At 35.3% G+C, this 25,198-nt stretch overlaps 1 protein-coding gene across 1 annotated transcript; it reads right to left on the bottom strand.

Moving 5' to 3' along the window:
• Positions 1-677: 677 nt before the first annotated feature.
• On the bottom strand, positions 678-24,344 carry LOC117317955 (monocarboxylate transporter 9-like). The gene is made up of 7 exons (XM_033872923.1): positions 24,208-24,344; positions 14,015-14,251; positions 9,243-9,386; positions 6,717-7,082; positions 5,774-6,043; positions 4,862-4,987; positions 678-4,113 (listed from the first exon to the last, which is right to left on the bottom strand). Exons 1-7 carry the CDS (start codon positions 24,224-24,226, stop codon positions 4,007-4,009), a joined length of 1,269 nt encoding a protein of 422 aa, XP_033728814.1. The 5' UTR covers positions 24,227-24,344; the 3' UTR covers positions 678-4,006.
• Positions 24,345-25,198: the final 854 nt, after the last annotated feature.

The following is a 25,198-nucleotide window of genomic DNA, read 5'->3' on the forward strand; positions in this document are numbered from 1 at the left end:
ACTAAATTTGAATAAAATGTATTGTAGTAAGGCATACTTATGACGTATTTCCATTATATACAACTTTTGATTACATTTCTTCGAATGCGTTTGTATAAAATTCACTAATTTGACATGAAATTAAATAGGTAGTTTGAGTTTTGTTAGATATGGACAAACACGTGTAATTCAACGATAACTGCCTCCATTTTTGGCAAGTCCTGCTATCTATGTAATGAACGGCGAATCTAATTTTTTTGATATTTGATATAGGATAAAAAAAAGTTGTATAAAACTCTTTAAATATGTATAAGCAATATGCTAAGCGCACCTGCAAAGTCTCGTGAGATAAACCGGGTAGGTATCTATTTATATATAACTACACAAAGCATACAAAATTGGTCAAGAACAGTTATAAACTATGTTTACATCTGGGAATGTATGTACGGTACTCAACACAAGCTGTAGTTTGCGTGCTTATGTCCAATAAATGATGATTAAGTTACGATGCAATGTCACAATACACCTGCATATTATTACCATGGAGTGTCACCTTGTCCTATCTCCATGGGGGGCCGCGGTGGCCGAGTGGTTAAGGTGTCCCGACACTTTAACACGTGCCCTCCACCTCTGGGCTGCGAGTTCGAAACCTACGTGGGGCAGTTGTCAGGTACTGACCGTAGGCCGGTGGTTTTTTCTCCGGGTACTCTGGCTGTCCTCCACCTCCAAAACCTGGCACGTCCTTAAATGACCCTGGCTGTTAATAGGACGTTTAACAAAAACAAACAAACAAATCCTATCTCCACTCCAACATCCGGTACTCTTTTGAGAATCATTCTGTGGTGAATATAAATATATGCTACTCGGGGGATCCAAAGGGCACTTTGTAGTTTTGATTTATTAATACTACTACTAATATATTTAGCAATCGACACTTTCTTATTCAATTTGGAGTAATGTACATTACACTGTTTCCATTAAATTTGGTATCATAACATATATAATTCAATGATTTAAATATTTCCCTTCCTTATTAGATTGATTCCGTATATAAGTTGATAAACTCAGAAATTATATAAATATGAATTTCGGATCCAAATGATCGAACGATCACCATTGTTTGGCCGATATACAAAAATCAAAATACCAGCAGTATAACGAAGCTGTTGAAATACTGAGATATGTTCATCAAGTCTCTTAAAGGATTTTGGATAATAAATGGATGTAGATTATTATTATTTATAATTTTTCGTTTTTCTGCAGTAGTGACACGAGGTTTTGGTAATCGACCGATGTTCTACCGATAACCAGTACGGAGTTCTTTCCTAGGAATATGTTCTATATCTATCTATCTCTTTTTTCTTTAAATAATGAATATAAGTTGGTTGTTCATAAACGATTTCAATAAATGATTGAATTGTATGTGTAACCTTCACCTAAATTAATCCTCAAAATCGATCAAACTAGGACATATACGAGGAAAATTATAGATTTATTCAAAATCGGTTGAAAAGCTTAACTGACCATTGGAACACTCTATTCATTTAAAATATTCATTTTCAATACTATGAATATATATATTTTAATGTTTCGTGGTAGTAATATTCAGTAGTCTGCCGTGTAAACACTGTATTTAGTTTTTTTAAACTGTCAAATTGTCTTGTAGTGTGTTGTTGTTAGGTTTTAATATATACATGTCTACACTATATATGCTCATTTGCTTAACTCTAAATACTTTAAGAATTTAAAAGTATGGTTTAAGTCATCAAAATGAGACAAATACGATTTAGTTACATTTACATACTTGGGTGTTTATCTGAGAACAAATCTATCTGACAACAAGAATATTTACCAAGAGTCTCCGTGTTTGGGAGACCGTACTAAAAGATGAATATGGGTTGGAAAGAACACTTAGATGATATCGACTTTTATCTGAACAACCCTATCAAATACACAGGTCCCGAGAAAAAAAATTAAAGGTCAGCATTCACGCCCTTCGCCGGTTTCTTCAAGATTGCAATGCCAACAGCTTACAGCGCCCGTGACGGTACACGTTTAAGACTAGAAAAGTAATATATCGGGGTTTCGATGGAACGTGGATCTTCCTGATGTATCCAACCTTGTGAAAGAAAACGATAGAATGCGATACTTATTCGTTGCTTTTGAGGTATTTCCGCTTCATTTACGGGTAGTTCCTTCGAAGAATAAACAACATCAGTTTATCAATGACGGATTGGAACATATCTTTTGTCACTCACGCAAATAAAGCTAAAAGATTTATCAAGACATTAAAAGCGCTGATGTATCGCGATGTAACTCACAGACGAACGTATCGGTATCTAGATGTTTTGCAGGACATCGTTCGGAATTATAACGCAAGACCTCATATTGCTTTATATGAAAAATATTTCAACGGGATTTCGAACAATTTTGAAAGAAGAAGTTTTCACCATCAAGACTAGCTACCCTCGCCAAAGTATAACAAAATTGTGGACTACGGCGGAGATCCAATAGAAGGGACTTGTCACAACAGCGAGCTACAAAAGGTCAGCAAAGGTAGAGAGGGTATATTCAAAGTGGAAAAGATGTTGAAACGTCGCAAGAGAAATTGAATATCGGAGGTATACGTCAAGTTGCTTGGTTATCCTAAACAGTTCAATAGCTGGTTCAAAGAAAGTGACACGGAAGACATTTTACCGATAATACAAAAAGCACCAAGATATTCCTTTCCTTGTCATTTATGCTTCATGCGGTGAAGGATTAACATCGACCGAAATGAAACATAGGTGCAGCTTATGTGCTTAAGAATATTCTCGAGCTCAACATTTCTTTCGGCATAAGAGAGGTAAACATATATTCCGAGATGGAAATGTTTTGTTTTCAAAAGAAAGTGCCGAAAGTGTCACAAGATTTTGTCTTCAAGCATCGATTCACAGTCAATGTATCCGGGCCTACATCATGCGGAATATTTAGTCGAAAAGCTTCTTCAACAATACACAGACATACTATAACCACCTCCAAAGAAAATAATATCGATTTACAAAAGGTGTCAGCCTCTGTATGGTATAATAAATCTAGTCTTACCAATAGTACAATTCATACCAGGGATCCCTATTGATATAGAACAAGACTCATTTTTAGACATTAACATTGATGGATAGCTATGAATGATATTTTTTTATGATGGCTTCCTTCCATAAAATTCTCATTAATACGAGGATCATTGAAACTAGACATGAGGTCGTCAAGTTTAACAAGGTTTCTGATGTAGATGTCCAGAAACGAGTCGTTCTATATCTAGATGGATAACTCTTTCAGCATAATTTGCGTGAGTAAATATTATGTTTTTACGCAATAAATATATCGAATAATCTAATTATTATATTTCTTTGTCATAGTTTTTAATAAATTATTTCAAATTTTTAAAATGATATATTTGAATTTTTAATATTTCTGATATCACCGAGAACCTTCATTCGGTACAATTCTTTCCTGAAATGTTTGACCACATCATTCTAAAGATATTAACTTATTATTGTGCTTTATAAGTGAAAATCGTACAGACATACAGTTTATTTTTCGCACGTTTCAAACGTATATCGCGAATGGTTTTGGTCTTTGGTTGAAAGTATCTTTAAGAAAACAGTGCCACTCTGACAATGACTAGTTTTTGAAAACAGCTATCGTCTTCACAGCAAAATCGCCTAACGTCGATATCAAATTTTGAAACACTTTCAAACAATTCTGAAACACTTCCATCAAGTTTTGAAAGACTTAAATCTAGTTCTGAAACACTTCCATCAAGTTACGGGACAAAAATCATGAAATACGCGTGACTAATTCAAAAGAATTATCCTAAAACCTCCCTAGACACTGCCTCACGATTATTTAACACCAAGTGGGTTTTGTTTACGCTGATGTGTCCGATACTTGCTTCATTGACGTCAGAAAAATATTTGTGGTATGTTCAAGGGTAAAACTTCTGTTGGTTAATCCGTTGATTTCGACACCTCTGCTTTGTTTCCGATTAGCCTAGGTAGCTTAGTGGCAAACCAATTAGGCCTGCTATTCCCATGACGACTCCACCGAAATAAAAGGCATTGTTGTAACTACTTGACGTTTCTGACAAAACACCTACAATTTAAAGGATAGTTATAGTCGAGTAATCAAAATACCGTATATATCACAAATAAATAGCATCAATGGTATAGCACAAATAACGGGAATTTGAGTATTCTCTCTCATGTGATCTTGAACCAAATGGGTAACACAATTCAATATTCTGTACATCATACGGGCTTATTTAAAGAAAGTTATGTACATGCGACTTTTACTATTTTCTGTAGCGTTACTTAACTGATGTTTTCTCGGGTTAACTTTTCTAATCGCAATTGTTCGTTCGTAGTAATCATTTACATTTGCTTCCCCGATTAGTACTCTCTGCCGTAGTTAAACAAAACTTTCAAATGACATGCATCCGAATGGCAAAGTGAATAGTGCCCATTTCAGGGTGTCCTAGAGAGGCAACCAGAGGCTTAAGATGCAATTTATATTTTGGGATGTCGAAACTTTCAAAACTCTCGAACATCAAATCCTATCTCGAGTTAAAATCAAATTGATGTCGGGAAAAGACACATTCCATATATTTTGCAAATTTTTCGTTAGAAACAACTATTAAAGGCATTACCACATCATTATTTATCTAATACAACTTAAACAACAAGAAAACGTACAAAATAATTCGAATGGTTCAGCTATAACCTTTGTAAACGGGTGAGTAAAAGATCGTTAAACAGCAGTAATCGAGTCATTAACTAGTACCTGGTTATGATATTTCATAATTTAGCAAGGTTTGGTGTGCGTTGGGACAGGTTAACCTAACCTGCTATTGGAGATCCGATGAATGATCCTACTCCCATGAACAAAAACTGTATTCCAAGCGTACTGGACAGGTTTTGTAACCCCATCAGTTTTACCAGGTTGATAGTCATCAGAGAGGCAAAGGATGCTGCAGATAAATATGTGAGGTTCTTTTTAAGTAAGTGAAAGATATACTGTGTATGGCAAGTTGTGATATGAAGTGCCATTGCTTGGCAAGGTAATCTGTCCTTATTATTTGCCGTGTCCCTTAATTACTGATATAATCTATTCCCATCCCTAGCTGGTCTCTGTTCTGGCAATGATTCAATGCTATCGTCTATATGACAACAATATTAGTTAATAATGATATAAATAAAGCACACTATAGTTATTAGTGTATAGTTTAAACTATCTACAACAGTAACACTGACTTCATAAACACTCAAAAACTAACATTTATCGCTATATATGTAATGATAAGTGGTTCTAATATCACCAATATACCATGTTATTGTCTTATAAAACCACACACACATACATATATATATATATACATATAAAAACAATATGCTAAGCGCACATGTATACACCCATGCAACATAGGAGCTTGATAGAAACGATAGAAACTTAAAGTGTTTTACATCTATTTCGAGAGATACTTGTAACCTTAGCTGACGTTAGCTTCGTAATTCAGGTAAAACATCTTTCATATGCAGATATTTAATTTATTTTCTATTGAAGATTTCCATTGCTTTGGTCGATATACATAGGTAAAACTATCAGCAGCATGAAGAAGCTGTTATTAGGTTCAAGGGCTGCCTGTTAAATGATAATGTATATTATCATTCTTTTAGAACTTTTATTAAGCTATCAGAAACTAAATAATAATAAGATAATATCAATCCATCCATATCAAATTGAAATATATATTTACCAGCAACGGCTCCATATACTGCTGAATACAGAGAAAGGGCGATAAACGTTGTGTAATATGGAACGAAACAGGTCGCTAATCCACCAATCATCAACATTGTACTGTTCAGGACGAGGGTATTAACACAACGTTTATCTGATATGTAACCAATCAGAATACGTGATATCGTGCCTGATATCCCGATGATAGAAATCAAAAGGGCACTTTCCTTGGATGAAAGTTCAACAAACTTGCCCTGTGCTGGCAGGTAGCTAAAAGGAATGTTATATCCTGAAATCAGAAACGTTATAATAGGATAACACAAATCATCAAAATGTATTCATTGATGGCGAAATATTTGTAAAACTCACACCATGAACATGCCATCAAAGAAACATGTAAAATGATAACTATAATGCGTTCTACAGCAATCGCAGGAATGAAAGATATAACTGTATATGCGCTATGTTACTGCCTAATTATCTAAGACATGGTTTTGATTTAAAGGACCAACATTTAATTGACATACATTGATATTGATACATATTAGGATACACTTAGTATTTCAAATACACTATAAAATGGAAAGCAATTAAGTATCAAAGTCACGTCTTAAATTGAATGACCTACATATACATTCATTCATGGGTTTAAAAATAGACTCTTTTTATTTCAAGTGTTCTAAATGTCAATTTATGTACACTATCCTATATCAAAACCCTGGGTCATAGCATGTCTGCCCCTGTGCACGTACGGCATATCTTACAAAAGATGAGAATAGAAATATTCGGAAACCACATCTTTCAAATGCTCTATGTAAGAACCCTATACGCATGTTGTGCAAAAGAATTTTTTTTTTTTATTACGTTGCTGCTTTTTTTAGGCAACATCTTTAGTATTATACTGCAATAATCAAACAAACGTTCTTGATGATTAATGAAATTGAAGTCATCGCTTTACTCACCTGTCAAATAAAGGAAACATGAAAAAATTTGCAGTAAAAAAACTGGGTGTGTCAGCAACGAAAAATCAAAGACATCTAGCAAACATTTGTTTTTCATGATTCCAGACTTGACTGCCGTACTTTCTTGTCTACCAATAGGTCTGTATAATGAACCACAAACCACAGTGTTGAGAACAACAGCTGACAGTAACCATATTGTCCCGCGCCAGCCATACGTCTCCAGAAGTATCTCACTAATTGGGGCGAACACAAGGGCACCGATTCCAGAACCAGACACGGCTATCCCAGTAGCAAGAGCTCTCCGCTTTTCGAAGTATATGCCAACAATGACTAGTGAAGTGGGATAGAGTAAGGCCATTCCAAAACCTGCAAAAACAAGGTTTTCGATACGTATATCATCCTCGCAGAATGAGAACAAGCAGCAAAGGGAACCTGATTAACAGAAACAAAGAGGCAGAAGCAAGAATGAATACATACATTCACCTAAGGTATGGCAAAGTATCAATAAAGACCATGACATAAAACACGTAGTGATCAACGTGTCATACAGCTAACACTAGCAGAACTAAACTACAATCCAAATCAGGACGGTGATCACAAAATATTGGATCAAGTGAGGAATAAATCTACATTCAACCCTTGTAAGGTGGAAACAAAGCATAGGATGAAGTTTGTAAAACGCTAGATAGCATACTAATGAATTCAAGAACAAAGAACATTGAAATAAAACGTAATCTTTCGAAGGGGAAAAAATACACAGAAGAGTCTTCCCAACGACGACAATATTACAATCAAACAGGCAGACAAAGGTGGCGCTGTAGTAGTGATGATTACCGAATTCTACAAAACCATTATCACAAAAATACTAGCAAATAAAGAATTCTACAGAAAAGTTAATGAAAATGAAGATAAACACTCCATGCAAAAAATAAAAAGTCTATCAACAGTCATTCGGCCTCTACAGATTTTAATGGAAAGGAGCAGGACTTTTGCACTAGTTTTGAGTAAAAAGAAAGTTCCTTTGGTGGACTATTTTACCCTAGATTAATAAATCAAACAAAATAAAAGTAACCGTAAGGCTGCCAAATTCAGAATACGCCACCTGTAGAAAGACAACAAGACCAATTTTCGGAGAACCGAAAGTACCAACACAGATGTTTAGCGACTTAATAGATATATTACTAAATCATTATTTCCAGACGAAAAAAGGTACGTGAGAGATGATCTGTACTTCCCTTCAATTATTCCTGATACGGTGAACGAAAACTCCCAGAAAGTAACTCTAGGTGTAGCAAATTTGATTACCAACATTGCAGCGGAATGTGAATTTAAACAAATAATGTTTTGGAATGAAAGTACTAACAAAAATAACAGTCGGTTCAAAAATAATTTCATATTTCCAGTAACTGGTATAATAATACTATTAAATTCACATTCAACTGGGAACCATCTTCGACAAATACAGGGAACAGCAATAGGAACCAAAATGGCACCGACGTACACATCCCTTACATTGAGATATCTAGATATATCTAGGTACTTCAGAAAATGTCGGAAGAATTGCTGGATAAAGAGCTACGGCAGTACGCTGTCCGAACATTCTATTCAATATTGGAATTAAACGGCAGTCCAATAACATTAAGGTGATTGTTCACCAAGTCAAAATACGAACAGAAAGCAATAGTCAAGGTCTCAACGTTTCTACAGCAATGAGCATTCCACAAGTTTTATGATTTTTTTTTTACCATCAACGGTGATATGCAATGCGATTCGATCGACTTAATTTAGATCATAACCTGCTCAGGATGTAATGAGTATAGAATGATATGGATGTGGATGAAACCCTTTTAACATATGTCCCTTTTATAAATAAGTTTCAGAAAACCCCATCGAAAGGAGGAGAAAGGAGAAAGATAAACATGTTATACAGACGCTTAAGCCAACATTGAACAGTCTGCTGTAAACATACTTACGGTTATCTCTCATTTTTCTTTGACGTCATAATAGACAATTCCGAAACACTTCATTCTATTTTTGAAGTGGCATACAGGGCACGGGGGACATAGTTTTGTTATATAATTGCTTTTTAATAACTATGTGGTTTTGTTGTCACCCTAAATGTTCTCATTTCGAGAACGTTATTCCTATTTGGGTGAAATTGGTTTACAGGGCAGCTGTTGTTGAAGACGCGTCACCTATTCGTCTCCACGATATAATCGAACATTATTCTATCGTGCACACATCGCGTAGACATCGTGCCCATATCTTGTAACGTTGTGCGATACCAATACCCTTCGAACTTATCTTATTTGAACTTATGGTTATTTTTATGCTGACGATGAACATATATTTTGATAGGGGACTATAAAGCTAACATTTAAAGCATTCATACAGCACAATCATAATCAAAACAGGCCCAATCAGATGTTCTAACAAACCATAACATTATTTATGACTACTTTTAAAATCGGGTAAGTTTTAGTTTAAGTTACAGATATTTTAATCAAACAGTATTACATATCTTACCCCCAACGAATCCATACAGCAGGATCATGACGTCCAGGTTGGGTGAGAACGTGGAGAGAAATAATCCGGTACTGGAGATTAATCCTCCGCAAATTGCCATTTTCCGAGGACGGTATTTCTCCATCAGGACTCCACTAACAGGTGCTATAAACGAAACGTATTCAGCAAACTATTTTTGGTTTTGGATGTCTTGATTAAAGAGACACTTACAATTAAATGGCTGCAAAAATATTGAAATCGTCGCCTATTCAAATTTGACAACAGTTTGTCAATAACTGTTGATAAAATTCAAAATGCCATGGAATCAATTTTGTAAAATTGTTTCATATTATGAAAAGCAAACCAGAATCGGTACACTATAACATTTAATAGTGCGTATTTTATATTAGTGCGAACACATTTTCTATACATACTACAGTAATAAATAAGCAACAGTTTTGCCATTAAATGTTGTAAACACAAGTTTCCCTGACCCGTTTTTTCCTTGAGAAAATTCTTTGCTGAGATACGAGGGAAAATGTATAGTCGCAGTCGCTGTTCATTTTCGTTTGGGAGCTGTGTTCTCAACATTTCTGCTGATAGAAGGAAGTCTAATATAACAATTTTCGTTCTGGAGTTGTGCTCTCAACATTCCCGCTGATAGAAGTACAGTTGAGTGTAGACTAAAGGTTACACCCAAGTGCACTCCGAGTGCACTCCATTTGGACTTGGAGTGCACTCCGTTTGGACTCCAGGTAAACTTGGAGTGCACTCCAAGTGGACTCCGAGTCTACCTGGAGTCCTATAAGACACCATGCCTACCCCAGTTCTATAATCAGACTATATCATATATATATATTAATACTTTGATGCTTTTAATATAATTTACTTATAAATCAATAGATTTTTACAAATTACTTTTGTTCTGTTAATATTACTATTAACATTTGTTTAGTCTACTAGGAATATTTCTTTTATTGTTAATACATGGTGATAATGCCTACATGTTAGATTTATATTTATTAAGATCCATAAAAGACAGTTATACAATTTATGCTATAATCAGGTTTCTATGAAAGTTAATTGCTTATTATTTCAGATGTAAGTAAATTGTATTTCATTTTATTAAGGAATTGAAAATTATTTCAATTAGAATATTTATTACTGGACATATATCATGACTGTAAAGGAAGTTCAGATAATATATCTATATTACGTTATTGATTATTCAAAATATTGAAAGTTTACAGTATTTAATGAATTATGTGTTTTTTTTTATATAAGACATTCTCTACATATATGTACTCAATTCAGGCAAGTAATTATAAAATGAACAATCCTTTTAGTTGATATATAATAGGTTATATATTTAAATGTATCATTAGAAAAATATACATTTACAACTGTACATATTCACGAGCATTACCTAGTTAAATTAATGTTCTGACATAACGTACACACAAGTATGTAGTTCTGTACTACCCATAATGAATGACAGTATCTGTTTAATTGCTATTATTATTGGCCATGCATGACTGACTCTGGCCTGACACCCCTGATACTGTGCCAGGTGAGTTTTAGGAGCCAGCTACAGGTACTGTCCTGAGTTCACAAAAATACCTGTGTCAATACTGTCACTGTATGGCTTCAAATGATGAAGCTGTGCAAAGCAGGGTCACAGTGTTATAACCTCAGGCCAATTAACAGAACAGTAAGATTATCTCCTGACTTGAAGGAAAGGATTGTAGCTCTCCATTTGTGAGGCCTTAATCAGACCAAAATTACATGTATAAACTAAATACCAGTGTAATTAAGGTGGAAATGTCAAGATTAGTTGTAAAACCATTAACAAATTGGTTAACAGGTTTATGAAGACAAACTCTATTGAAATGAAGTCATTCTTTACTGAAATTAGAAAGTAAAAATAAGCTGTTTCTTATTACATTGTAACCTGTCTAAACCGTAAGTCCTCGAGACCAAACGTATTGGCTGGTGTATGCAGGCGTCCGGTATGTAGAGGTACAATGTTGAATGATTTAAGTTCAAAAAAAATTAATACAAATCAAATTAAGAAATGATGCAGTTCTTATCTTGTAATATTCAAAAATATAAAGACATTGCTTTAAAAAATTAATTGTAAAGAAAGAGATTAAAGTAAAAAAAAAAAAAAAATTCAGTGTAATTCAAAATGGTATAATGAATGTAAATTCACCATTTCCCAAAAACCAACCTATAGCTTTATACCCGTAATTAGTACACATTGTTCTCATCAGAGACCTATATACTATATAGTATATAGGTCTCTGTTCTCATCCAGGAAATAAGATTATAGAGCCTGAGGTAAAATTTGCCTCAGGGCAGTTGAACACGGGAAGCTATGTACCATTTACCTGTAAAACTGACCTGTTGGAACTACATCGTTTTCTATCCCATTCAGTCAATAGCTATCATAATATGTGTCACTCATACATTGTATGTAACAGATACAGGTCATGAATGTACAATGGTTGTTCAAGCCAATTATAAAATCATAAAGTTAAATGTTCAAACTTTAAAAAAAAAAAAATGCATAAGGCCCGCTGCAGTTGGTGTATGGAATGTTTGATAAGTATTTACTTAACTCAAACATGAAAATTATATTAATCTATGTTGATTTACATATTGACCTCTAATACTCTATACATGCTTCCATTATATTATCAAAGACATAAAGTAATAGTACCAGTCTGAAATAAAAAAAAAATTTCAAATATTTTTTTTTCTATAAATGACTTATAACTGTTTTAATAATACTGTAATAAGAATGGACAATCATATAATTTCAAAAGTGTCAGATATCGACCGTCACAAGTCTAAGTCTGTACCTTTATTTCTATAAGACCTTGATAAAGGTTAGCCGGAGTTTCCTCTGGCCCTGACACCATATTACACCAGACATGGTGTGTGTCAGGGCCAGAGGAAACTGGGGCTAGGTAAAGGTAAGGTGTGATGACCAGTTTCCATCTAACAATTAAGGGGGTCTTTATCTAGCCTAATCACGCTTGATATACAGATAAATATTGGGGGGGGGGGGGGGAGGATGTATCTGATATAACTGTTAAAAGAACTCCATGTATGACCTGGATTTAATGAGGCAGGCATAACAAAAAAAAGTTGGTTTACCAAATAGAAATGTAAGTCTGATGTTAAACTGTAAATCAAAATTAGACATTAGATCCGGAATATGCTATCCAGGTGATAAAAAAAACAACTTTCTTTTTTATTGTATGTTAAGATAAATATAAACTGTTGGAAGAAAAGTATTTGAAATATATTAAAAACAGTACTTAGTACTTTGAGTACAAGTTATGTCCAGTACACAATCAAACTCTACATTTTGAGAGACCACAAACAACTTGCCAAATTTATATACATTTTTGTTTATTGCCAATTTTCTACTAATTGATGTGGCTTGTAAAACTCTTCAAATCAAAGGAATGCTATCATACATTTTTCAACGAAGTGCCAGATCTATTCATTTTATGTAGGGTTTAACCAACGAAAAATGACCCAACAAAATAATAAGATGATATATACAAAGATAAAACAGTAACACATATCTAATTGTTACATGTTTAAGGAGTCAAAATGTATAAGAGTATACATCTATCTATAAACATTATGTATATACATGTATGTACTTGGTTACAGGTACCTGTGATACATGTGGACCCAGGTAGGATTGGGGCCTGATAGGACTCCAGGTAAACTTGGAGTGCACTCCGAGTGCACTCCAAGTTTATCTGGAGTCCAAACGGAGTGCACTCCAAGTCCAAACGGAGTGCACTCGGAGTGCACTTTGTGTAACCTTTAGTCTACACTCAACTGTAAGTCTAATATAACAATTTTCGTTTGGGAGTTGTGTTCTCATCATTCCTGCTGATAGAAGTAAGTCTAATATAAGAAAACAATCATTGACTTGGGCTGAAAGCAACAGCCATTTTGTAAGCACCCTCGACCCTGTCTATTTCCCCCAGCTTCGCGTTGAGAAATAGTTAGCGTGCTGGGTGATAACAATATCGTTGTTGCCCTCAGCCCATGTTAATAATTGTATAACACTTTACACACTGACGACGTCAGTAACCATCAATACTTGATAAACTGATAGCGTCAATGAACATAGATACTGAAAAAACTGATGACGACAGTAACCAGGGATACTGGAAAAACTGATGACGTCAGTAACCATAGATAATCGACACACTGACGGCGTCATTAACAAAAGACACTTGGTACACTGAAAGAATCAATAACCATATATAATTTATATATTGATAGCACGAAATAATGTAAAAAAAAAGTAAAAGAATGTAAAAGAATAAATAATATTAAATGTGAAAGACAATGAGATTGAATAACGATGATAATATAAAACGAATGAAAATAAATAGCAATGTTAATAAATCACAATGATTATAAATAACGAATACCAATCAAAATATTTGCAATATAGAGAACGTTATACTTACGTTATATCGCAACTAAAATTTGCATAATTAATGAAGATTTCGGGCCAAGGATCGAGCGTCTAATGAATTACCAACGTATTATTTATGCATTAGTGAAGTGAGTATGACCTCTGTAAAATTATTCATGTACAGTACGTGTAGTTTAACAAGTCACCACCTGAAATGGTATAGAGATTTTTTTTAGATATTGTTTTATCCTCATAGGGTCATATATCGTTTTTAAAGGATTGCGTCGTATACACGCTGTGTGTGCCTGTGGATAAAATCTACTGGGAAAATACATACCTAATATATGAAGTGTTCCATACATAACAGAACCTATAGTTTGTGTCTTTCCTTTGCTTCCACCAAACGCAGATAATAATTCCAGGTAAAATATTCCAGATATCCCATTAACACCATCAGCCACCATACAGATGAAGAAACTGGAAAAAGTCATAACCCATCCCCATCCACCGTCGGGTGGCTGGACTGACGTCGAAAGGTTTGGTGGTTTGTCGTGTATATCCCCAACATGTTGCTCTGAAGTCAAGATAATATGCTTAACTTAATTTCCCATTAATGCATCAGTCATTAATGTAATGAACAGATAATGCCAGCGTTTATAAACAGCAATGAATGGTATAATAGGTGTCGATTCCTAACATCAAAACCGCTGTGTAAAGTTGTTATTCGTTCTCTACATATTTCATATTGTCTTAAATGTTGCATTCTATTGATTCTTCGTAAACTATTTTAAATATTAATTGTATCCTTATATACACGAAACTACCAAAATACAAACCGAGTCCGGAGTTCTCACCAAATTCGGAGAGAAATACTGATTTGCATGCCATCTCTTGCAGGGGAATAAGACAAGATGCTTGGGTAGATGAAACAATATTTGCTTTATTGACAGCACTCGCCATACAAGTTTAGGTCAGTCTAAAAATCAGAACCACGGTTGTGACAACGGAACCACCAGCCATGAAACAAGTGTCTTCCTGATCTTAGATAAAACGAGAATTGTTTTGATAACACAAAATCTGCTTGTATCTTTAAAGGCTGATGTAGCAACGTGAATAGAACATTGAAAAGTCTATGCATTTAATGTTTTATAAGTATTGTTAAGAAATGACGGCGTTCAGTGGATTTGTGAACACTGCCATTCACTAAACAATAGCACACTAACCGTATACCATCCTGCGATGCGTGGCTATTTCAATTTTTCAATTTCAACGTATTTCTCAAATTTACTCAATGATTGGTCTCATATAGGCAGTATAAATAGTAGTAAAGATTTTCTATCAATTATATTTTAATTGCCTTAATATGTTTATCCTTTTAAATGCTTTACCATATACGTTATATGCATGCTGGTTCCATTTGGCATTATCATAGAGAGTTAGACCTAGATGTGTATGTGCTTTATTTTCAGTAATTGGTTAATCATAAAAGTTAATAGTAGGATGGTTTTGATCATTTTTCTACTGGATGAAATTTGATATCCATTTAGATGCATAAGTGATTATCACTTATAGCATAAAGAGAAGTATCATCTTCAAATAGCTCAATTTTGTTAGTGACACAATCAACAATATCATATATATAGATTTAAAACATTAATGGCCCGAGGACTGAACCTTGTGGAACTCCTGTCTGAACTGGAATCAAATGTAGAAGCATAACCTTCTGTTAATACCCTCTGTTTTCTGTCAGATAAAAAGTTTTTAAAGCAGTATAGAAGATTTCCTTCAACACCATATGATTCTAATTTGTAAAGCAGACCATCATATCCAACCCTGTCAAAAGCCTTACTTATGTCGCAGAAATTGAATCTGATTTCTTTATTTCGATCCAGGCAGTTAACAATGGTATGATTGATAGACAATAACTGATTAACAGTAGAGTCTTTGGGTGTTAATCCAGATTGGTGTTTAGTAATAATTCTGTAAGTTGTGAGGTAATTGTATAGGTATTTGAATATTATGTTTTCTAACATTTGGCTAAAACATAATGTTACCGAGATTGGTCTGTGATTTGACAACTCATTGATTAGAATATATATGACATTGATATTAGCCGTTTTACAGCTAAGTGAAATTGTACCCGTTTCCATTGTTTGATTAAATAAAAGAGTGACAGGGAAGAATCAACAGGGATTTAAAAAAAATATTTTTGGGATCCTATCATCAGGTCCAGCAGGTTTGTTTCCATTCAAGAGGATTAGTTGATCTTTTACATCTTGTTGTTATGATATTGTTAATGGAATGAGGGAAATTGTTAAAAACTTCGGCCAGCGTCAGGTGATGTAGTTGATATCAAAACAAAATATGTATTAAGACACTCAACTTTATCAAATTAATTTTAGACAAGACTGTTGTTGTGTGCTTGTGGGAAAATTGAGGTAGATTTTTTATTTATATTAAGGACATTCCGTGAAGTTTCCAGCATTTATTGGGAGATATAGTTTTGTCATTCAGTGTTTTTTTTATAAATTTTCAATTTATGTTTTTGTTTTTTGCTTCTCGTATCTTTGTTATGGTTTCATTTTTTTTTTATTTCTATAATTCTCCCAATGTACAGCTGAATTACTTGGTTTTGCTTTCCTATGTGCTCTATTCATTTGTCTTAAATGTAGTCTGATATCGTTAGTCATCCATTTGTTATCATTTGGTCTAATTGTAACATAATCTACTTGGTATACATTCATTTATCGAGTTATTTATGGTATATTTCTAGGTTATGCAGAGGACTAGGGTTTAGTCCTTTTTCATTACTAACGACCCTGCCCTGTAGGTAGGGCGTAAGAATTGCGTTTGCCCCGGTGAGGAAGGCTTTGTGTTCTTTCCCCAGGTCGAGACATACCAGAGTCATTAAGAATGGTAGTTGCTACTCCTGCTTAGCGCTCAGCATTTTGGGAGTGGGACGACTGGTTGGCCAGTTGTCAGTATAATGTGACCGGGTGGGTGTCCTGTTGGGTGTCTTCGGCATAATGCTTCATTGAGGTAGCACTATACGTCGGCAAAAGTTCCGGCCTACCACAAGAAGACTTAACACGAACATACCGCAGCCTCCTAAAACACACATACGCACTCACCACACGCATGCATGTCGCACGCACGGGAGGCCGTCCTTAAATGACCTTAGCTGTTAATAGGACGTTAAACAAAATAAACCAAACCAAATTACTAACGATCAATAAGATACTTATTACATTAAGAATAAACAGTAGTTTTTTTTTTTAATTGATTGAACATGTATGATAATACATACCCATAATTTTATCCATATGTGCCTTACAAAGACAATACACATTCTATCTGATTAAGTATGAATTTACGTAGTCCCCGATGTTCCCACACGCCCTTCCACACGACATATAAGTCACTGTTTAACCGTAATCAAGTAAACATGTAGCTATAGTATAATTTGTCGTGTAGATAGAACATATGATACAGCTGGGGATAAATCATGGGTTAAACCTTGTAAACAGCATAAATGTCATAACAGTTATACAATAGATGAGAGGGCAAGGACCCTAACATTACAACTAAAAATATACAAGTCAAGTAATAAGCATAACTATACAAGTTATTACCATCGTGTTTGACATGGTGTGAAAAAAAACCCACTGTTTACATGGAGGGACTTCATGTCTTCGGCCCAAGTGTAGAACAAGGCAATGCAAGCCATCCAGTGATCATGATCGAACCGAGAATGCAAGGTCACCAGACCGCTTACACCGTATTGGACGCTTACCATTCACTGGTCGTATAATAATTTTCATAAACATGTAACGGCGAGGTTTTAGATCGCTGGGTTATTTATAGCCCCGAGAACTATAGCCATAGGTCGAAAAATGTGCTGCTTTCGCACCTTTTAAATAATAAGTATTGTGAAGTTGTGTTGATAACAATATTCGATATCAACTGGAGTTAATTTGATTTAAGAAAAAATATTTTTAATGTCTATTTTAAGTAACAACTGTGAGACACATGTATACCAGTGTTTGTACATTTTTACAAGCTATACCTCCTACTAGGCACCGTTGGGTTAAACGTTGTACATATGCATACGTGGCCCTACTACTTTGCTGTTAACCCCTATCAACCAGAATTAGGAGGGTACGTAGTGCGCTAGCTCAAATTGGGGTCGTTTTGACTTCTGTTTTAAGTTTATAAAGTACAAATATTGACGCCAATAACACCATTCGGAAAACGACAGCTATAGCATTAAAAGCAATCATAAATCGTACGAGGTTATAGGACTCTTGCTTGTCATCGGAAAGTTCAACTTAAGAATATAGCGTGCACATAATTCACAAGATAATACTGCGATACATCATATAATGACCTTTTTAGCAATTGTTCAAAACAGATCATTCGTTGCTGATCAATCATTGATTTTCCTCAGTTATCGATTTTGATTGATGTTAAAATACAACCGGTTATTCGATTACATAGTGATTAATGGTCGGTTGATTGTTGATTTACGGTTGCCGACTGAGCGGAAAGTTTGAACTTTTAAGAAAGTCGCAAGAGCTGCACTGTCAAAGATCGTTTACAGTTGAGATGTTGGTTCTGACAAACAATTATTATAACCAAATGCAAGAAAGTTGACAACAATAAGTAGAATAATATAATGCCATGCCCAGAGAACTACGTGGCCCTTGGCCCCTTGTTTTGTAATGCAATAATCACACAATAAATCAAGGTGTCCATTGTTAGCTTTTTAAGTGGTTAAGTATAAAGTTTATTTCAATCAGTAGTCATTTTTACACTAATGTACACTTTGTAGTAAAATTCCAGACATGATATGAACAAAATAAACTGATATTGTGTTAGGAGTAAGCACGGCGCTCACATAACATATGAGTGCACGCGAGGTCGCGAGATATCATGATGGATTTAAGTAGACATTGTGAGTACGTAATGAGATACAGTTAGTAAATACCGTTAATTACACTTTTTCGGAGGGATAGGTACGTATGCTGAATTTAAATTGTATGAGAATAATATACATGTAAGTAACATATATGTATAGCTTCGTGATGAGACGAACTATTGTTCGGACACAAACATATACGACTGTATATATTAGAGATTTAGAACGAGTTAATCCATAGATAGGAGCATGCTAATTTTAGTGCATAAAATACTTTCATAGTTTCTTTACTGTCAGTTATCGGCAAAGGGAAACAATCTACATGTATTTGTTATGTATATAACATTAAAAGCGTGGCTATAAATAGCTACCACTATGTACACAATGTATCGCTGCAAACTTATTACTTGAATAATACACGTTTACTGATGACACTAATATTGTAAAGAGGACAAGGAATTTGATACGACTAGACAATAGAGTATAGAATGCCGACAGTTTACGTAAATACGTCCGTAAGCACGCGTTGCCGGGTTTAGACTACGCCGAATGTAGTCACGCACGGCCGAACATCACCTTCGGGTCGAGGTGATATTAACACCTTCACATTCAAAACAATATGATAAAATACTTTTTTCCAAGTGTTTCAAAATGTACAGAACCTATAAAATATATGTCGACACGAGAAATTAGGTGATGATGTGTTTGGAACCTCTACAAGAGATTCTAAAAAAGAAAAGAAAAACCTACCCGCAGTCTCCATCCTTGAATGATGGCACCAGAAAATTAAATAAATTTATATATGTTACCCGCCCTGTCACGCTGACATGACAGTCAAACATATATTTTCGCTAATGTTGACCCGCAATAAACGCACTGCTAACTAAGCGTAAGCAATGCCCGATACTGCACGGCACAATCCGGGTGTCAAGTAACACCAAATTTAACATTGTCATTGATGCTGATATTTCATACTTTAGACTTGATGCAAACGACCTAGACATTATGTGCACATAAATCACTTGATATTACAAACATGTTGTATATCATTTAAAGGTAACACAGACGATAGAAGGTGCTATCTTTATTTTAATGGGACGCTTATAAAAGTATGTTATGCTGTTATTATATTATATTTGCGGTGTCCTTTTCTTTCACGGTGAGTGTCATATCAAATCCTGGCTTAAAATTTGGTAAACAAATGTTTGACAAGTAGACATTCCTACAAATTTTAAATCTAATGTCGATGCAGAAATTGGAAAGAAATTAACCACATTTTTGTCTTTATGTCACGTCATATTAACTATCGGCAGCGAAGTAGCTCTCTAGTCACCATTATATGTCATCTGACTGTACGTCTGTCATAAAGATCACTTTTAGCAGTCATTGATGCTGATCAGACTGACTTTACGGATTCCAGAGCAACAAAGCGAGGACACATAGTATCCTATTTCTTTCACTTAATTCTAAAGATATACAAACCTCATATATGCCTTGCCTGGGACTTACGGATTAACGCTTAGCGCTATCCATGAAGCCCGAATGAAATAAAACTATGAAATACAGTTTTTAAGATAGAAACAAGATTGATTTTTTTTCCAAATATTATCAGCTATACATTTCTAAAATTGATCTTCTATGAGTTCGTTTAAATTTGGCTTATGCCCTATATCAACCTAGATTTTACTGACTTTGTAAAGCCCTATATCAACCTACATTTTACTTACTTTTTAAGGCCCTATATTAACCTACATTTTACTGACTTTGTAATGTCTTGTACTAACCTTAATAAAACTGAATTTTCAATTTCCTATATCAACCTAGATTTTACTGACTTTATTATAGCAACATAGAATTTACTTACCTTGTGATGCCCTATATTAACCTAGACTTGACTGACTTTGTAATGCCCTGTACCGACCTATATAAAACTGACTTTGCAATTACCTATATCAACCTAAATGTTACTGATTTTATAATACTCTATATTAAACCACCGTTTGCTGTTCTTGTAATGAATAAAATAGTGGTCATTCTGGTAAGATGTAGTTCATCTGTACATAAGGCAAGCTTTCATTTTGTCAGGTAGCGCCCTGTTCTTTGTGTTGTGCTCTGGTGTTCTAAAATACAGGGATCCTCTAAATTTCAAAGTTTGCCTAGACAACACAAATAAAATAATAAGATGCAAGTTGTGTTTTAAAAAACGGCCAATGCTTGAATCGCAAATGATAGTAATCCACTTCCTATCTAAAATTAGTTATGGAACTAGCAAGGTTAGCTTGTAGGTCGTCATGTTTAGTTAACCCAGATTTTAATTAAGACAACATCCTTGTTGTCGAACCTCATGACTCCAAATTTGCAAAACATCCCTAAACTCTCGATTAATAACACTGTCATCTTTCACAAGTCTAGAGAGCATACCAATGCTGGCTCTCGTAAAGTTCGCACCACTATCGCTGCATGGTAAACGCACCACTACTGTGTCCCGAATGTAACTTATATGCAGGGCAATAAACTTCACGAGCTTCTTCTGGCCACAGTACAACATGTTCTGGAGCGTGTGATCAGAACTATAAGGCAACGATGATGTGCTCCAAAATGCTTTCCCCAAGGAACCATCGGACGAAGTCGTATGCTTATACTATTGAAAGTGTTTGATGAATTTAAAACTGACATGTTAAAAGAGTTAAAAAAAACTGTTTCCATAAAATGTCAGTTTGAACTTTTACCCAGAACAGCAGTAGTGCATCCTCGGGGTTTGGGGATTAAATATCCACTAGATGACGAACACTTTGTACGAATTGATATAAACTATTTTCTCGTTCGTCCTATCTGTCCAGACGTTACAATCTGTACCATTCAGAGAGGAGAAACACGGAGTAAAGGCTTCGGTAGCATATGTAATACCTCCAAATTGTTATTGATATTTTCTTCCATCTAGTAGATATCTGAGAAGTCAATATCTCCCTCTTAATCAGTGCAGATTTCAGCGGTAGGGTTAAGCTCTGGGATTATGTGAACATGAAAGACTCAAGGATACTATTGTCTCTGATGAAAGATGAGTTAGTGTTTTGTTCGCCTGAGCAAAATGATCGAGAATTGATTTGAACCCTAGAATGGATTTGTCCTGGGAAGACTTGCCATGGTAAATCTATGTATAATGACCATCACCAACATTTTGATCTTCAGGTTGGGGCTTCCCTTTCTGATGATTCTTGAATCACTTCGCCCATATGCTCTTGATTATGAGTAATCTCGTTGTCATCTGATTTTTAGAATATCAAGCAACAAATAATGCACAGGACGTTTTTAATGTGTCTTCTAAACAGAACATATTATGATAATGGTGCTAAATTGGGTATTTAAGTCTCCGTCAGACGTGATGCTTTGTTACGTAACTATCGGTCATACAATATATACTTTTTAACGCCTTAATTATTAAAAATAGCAATGGTCATTTATCGACGAGGCCTGGACATGTTGGCATTACGTATGTGTTCTAAGTATTGTAATACACTAGGAAAGGCACAAGATGGTGGTCTGTTGTATCCACTATCGTTCAACAAGTCATTGGGGTTACACACAAAAGCAAAAAAATCGACGCTTTGCAAACATGGAGAAGTTTTGATCAACTAGTAGGGTAAGAATAAATGGTATACCTCTCTATTCGTTAAATAGTTTAGAATAAACTGAATATGGGAGATAATCGAAATGTCATTTTGTACAATAAAATGACTTTTAAAAGAAATGGATGGTCACTAGTGGTCTGTAGGTCGACATCTTGGGAAATTAACATACTCAACTCTCAAATTACATTTGTATATTGAACCTGCCCTACAGGTAGGGCGTAAGAATTGTACCTACTGCCCCCATTGCATGATCGTAAGAGGCGACTAAATTTGGGATCTTATCTTTTCTATTCTTTCTCAACAACTTTCTTCTTCCTAATGTCTCCCTTGACAATGCCTCACTTTTGGCATTTAGTTGAGCGTTCGCCGCTGTGAGGAAGGTTTTGGGTTCTGTCCCCTAGCCGAGACATACCAAAGTCTTAAAAAATGATAGTTGCTGCTCTTGCTTAGCGCTCAGCATATTACGAGTGGGACGACTGGTTCGCCCGTTGTCAGTATAATGTGACCGTCTTGGGTGTGCTGCTGGGTGTCTTCGGCAGTAGGCTCCCGTGAGGTAGCACTATAAATCGGCAAAAGTTCCGGCCTATCACAAGGAGACTTAACATGAACATACCGCAGCCTCCCAAAACACACATACGCATTCGCCAAACGCATGCATGTCGCACGCACGGGAGGCCGTCCTTAAATGACTTAGCTGCTAATAGGACGTTAAACAAAATAAACCAAACCAAATGTATATTGAGCATTCAATATCAAGTGTCATTTGTACACTTTTTTCAACCTGAGGTTAATTTTATTCATATTCATGTTCTTGTTATTTGGTTTAATCACCTAAGAGTAATATTTCCTGTCCCAGCGAGGGAAGTTAACTAACCATGCCGGCTTATCACATGAACACACTATCAAAGCAAAATGCGACATTGTAGCTTCAAGTTCCTGAAGAGAGGACAGCCGGAAAATATTTTTTTATGTTTTGGTAATTATAAACATAGGATTTGTTCTGATCAAATGATTATTGCAATCAATATGTTGCCTACACCTCGGGGAACAGTTGCAGTCTGGACACAGTACAGAACCGTGAATACAGATAATGCGATATCAGCTGTTTTAAACCACACTAGGACAACAAGATAAATACACTGTTAACACAGCCAACTTGTATGGGTGTATACATTTTATATATTGTAAGTGCCAACGTTTTGTGTGATGGAAATTTATTATTTGTCATGCTTGTCGATTGAAATAATGTTTAGGCATTTGATTTTAATTTACTTTTTTTAACATTTCAAAACCAGTTTTTTATAACCTACAACCTATCCTAACAACCTTTCCTAAAATCAGTATTAAGTGAACGCTTTATCGCAAATAAAACAAACAATTTTCTGTATATATCCTTTTACTTAATAATTAAAAGCAGTTATATATGTTACTATTGTATTTAAACGCCGGTTGAAATATGAAGACCAGGATTCACATGACAGAAATTGTAGAGGACGCGCTTAACCTTTCCGGAGTACATTCCCATATTTCCATAAAATTGTAAAAGTTTCGTATAGTGGCTATACACACTGAATGCATAATTTTCCCAGGTAAACCTGCTGGGTACCGTGCTCAATAGGTATAACACAAGACATAGTAACAGTTCATATATGTACAAACAGACAGCAAAGGCCCTCGACTTGCAAACTGACTCCACACACGAGTACATTGCAACATACATAAGCCCACGACAAGTGACTATAACGCAACACAATGACTTAGACGACGGTGGGCATGGCTAGACAATAAATAGACGACAGACTATCGCATGGACAAAAGCTATAGAGGACGGAATTTAGAATATATAAGTTACTGCCGGTATCTGCTGATTCTCCGTCTGTTCTCGTGTAAACTTTTACAGGGAGTCAACAGATGCCGCTGATACCCTACGCCTAACTAGAATTTGGACGACCCGGCCGAAATAAAGAATTTAGACTAACTTACCGGACGTACGTTGCGCCATGTTAATACAGGTGGGTCTGCGAGTCCGGGTTACCTGGCCAAACTCCTGCGGAACTCACTTAAAAACCCGCGAACCTAGCTAATATACCTAGGCTAAGCCCCAACCCCTCGTGCAACACGAAAACATACACCCCAGGTACACGTATACATGTTTACAATGTGTATGTCGGTGCGGACTCGACAGATCTAAAAATAACTATAACGGGAAAATATCCGCAAGGTGGCGCTAGTGCGAGTCACAACACACAGCAAGCATTCCTGATGGCCGTTCCGGACAGACGACACCCAAAACTACTACAGAATCAATCAAAGATTAGTGTAAATCTATCTACTGATGATATCTAACTTCAATCATTAATGTGTGCGTCTTCAAACTTTTGTGTCCTAGTCAAACATATTTAGCAATTCAACTACAAATATTTTGATAAAACAGTAACATATCTAACCCCAACGAATCCATACAGCAGGATCATAGCGTCCAGGTTCGGTGAAAACGTGGAGTGAAAAACTCTTGAACGGGATACTGATCCCCCGGAGATCAAGAAGGACCGTATTTCTCTATCACCACTCCAGTTATAGGGACTTATACTATTTTATTTACTTTTATAAATGTAGTATTTAGATATGCTTCTTAATGGCAGTAACAACTAAATTGTTACAAAATATTAATAACCAATAGCCAATTGATAATCAATCAGTATCTATGTAGCTAATAGGATTATTAGCGTCATTAACATTATACAATGGACACTCTGATACTGTCAGAACTTTTAGATAATTGACACACTATAAGCGTTATTTACCTGACACATTGATAGCGTCAGTAACTTTAGGCAATGGACACGCTGTTGGCGTCAGTAACATTAGACTTTAGACAAAGTGATATATGTATGGATGATGTGAATGATCAATATACTTACGAATTGAAAACCCTGCTGATATATATCAATGATAATAAATATCAATAATAGTC

Source organism: Pecten maximus, chromosome 19, assembly GCF_902652985.1.
Source record: "Pecten maximus chromosome 19, xPecMax1.1, whole genome shotgun sequence".
Classification (NCBI taxonomy): Eukaryota; Metazoa; Mollusca; class Bivalvia; order Pectinida; family Pectinidae; genus Pecten; species Pecten maximus.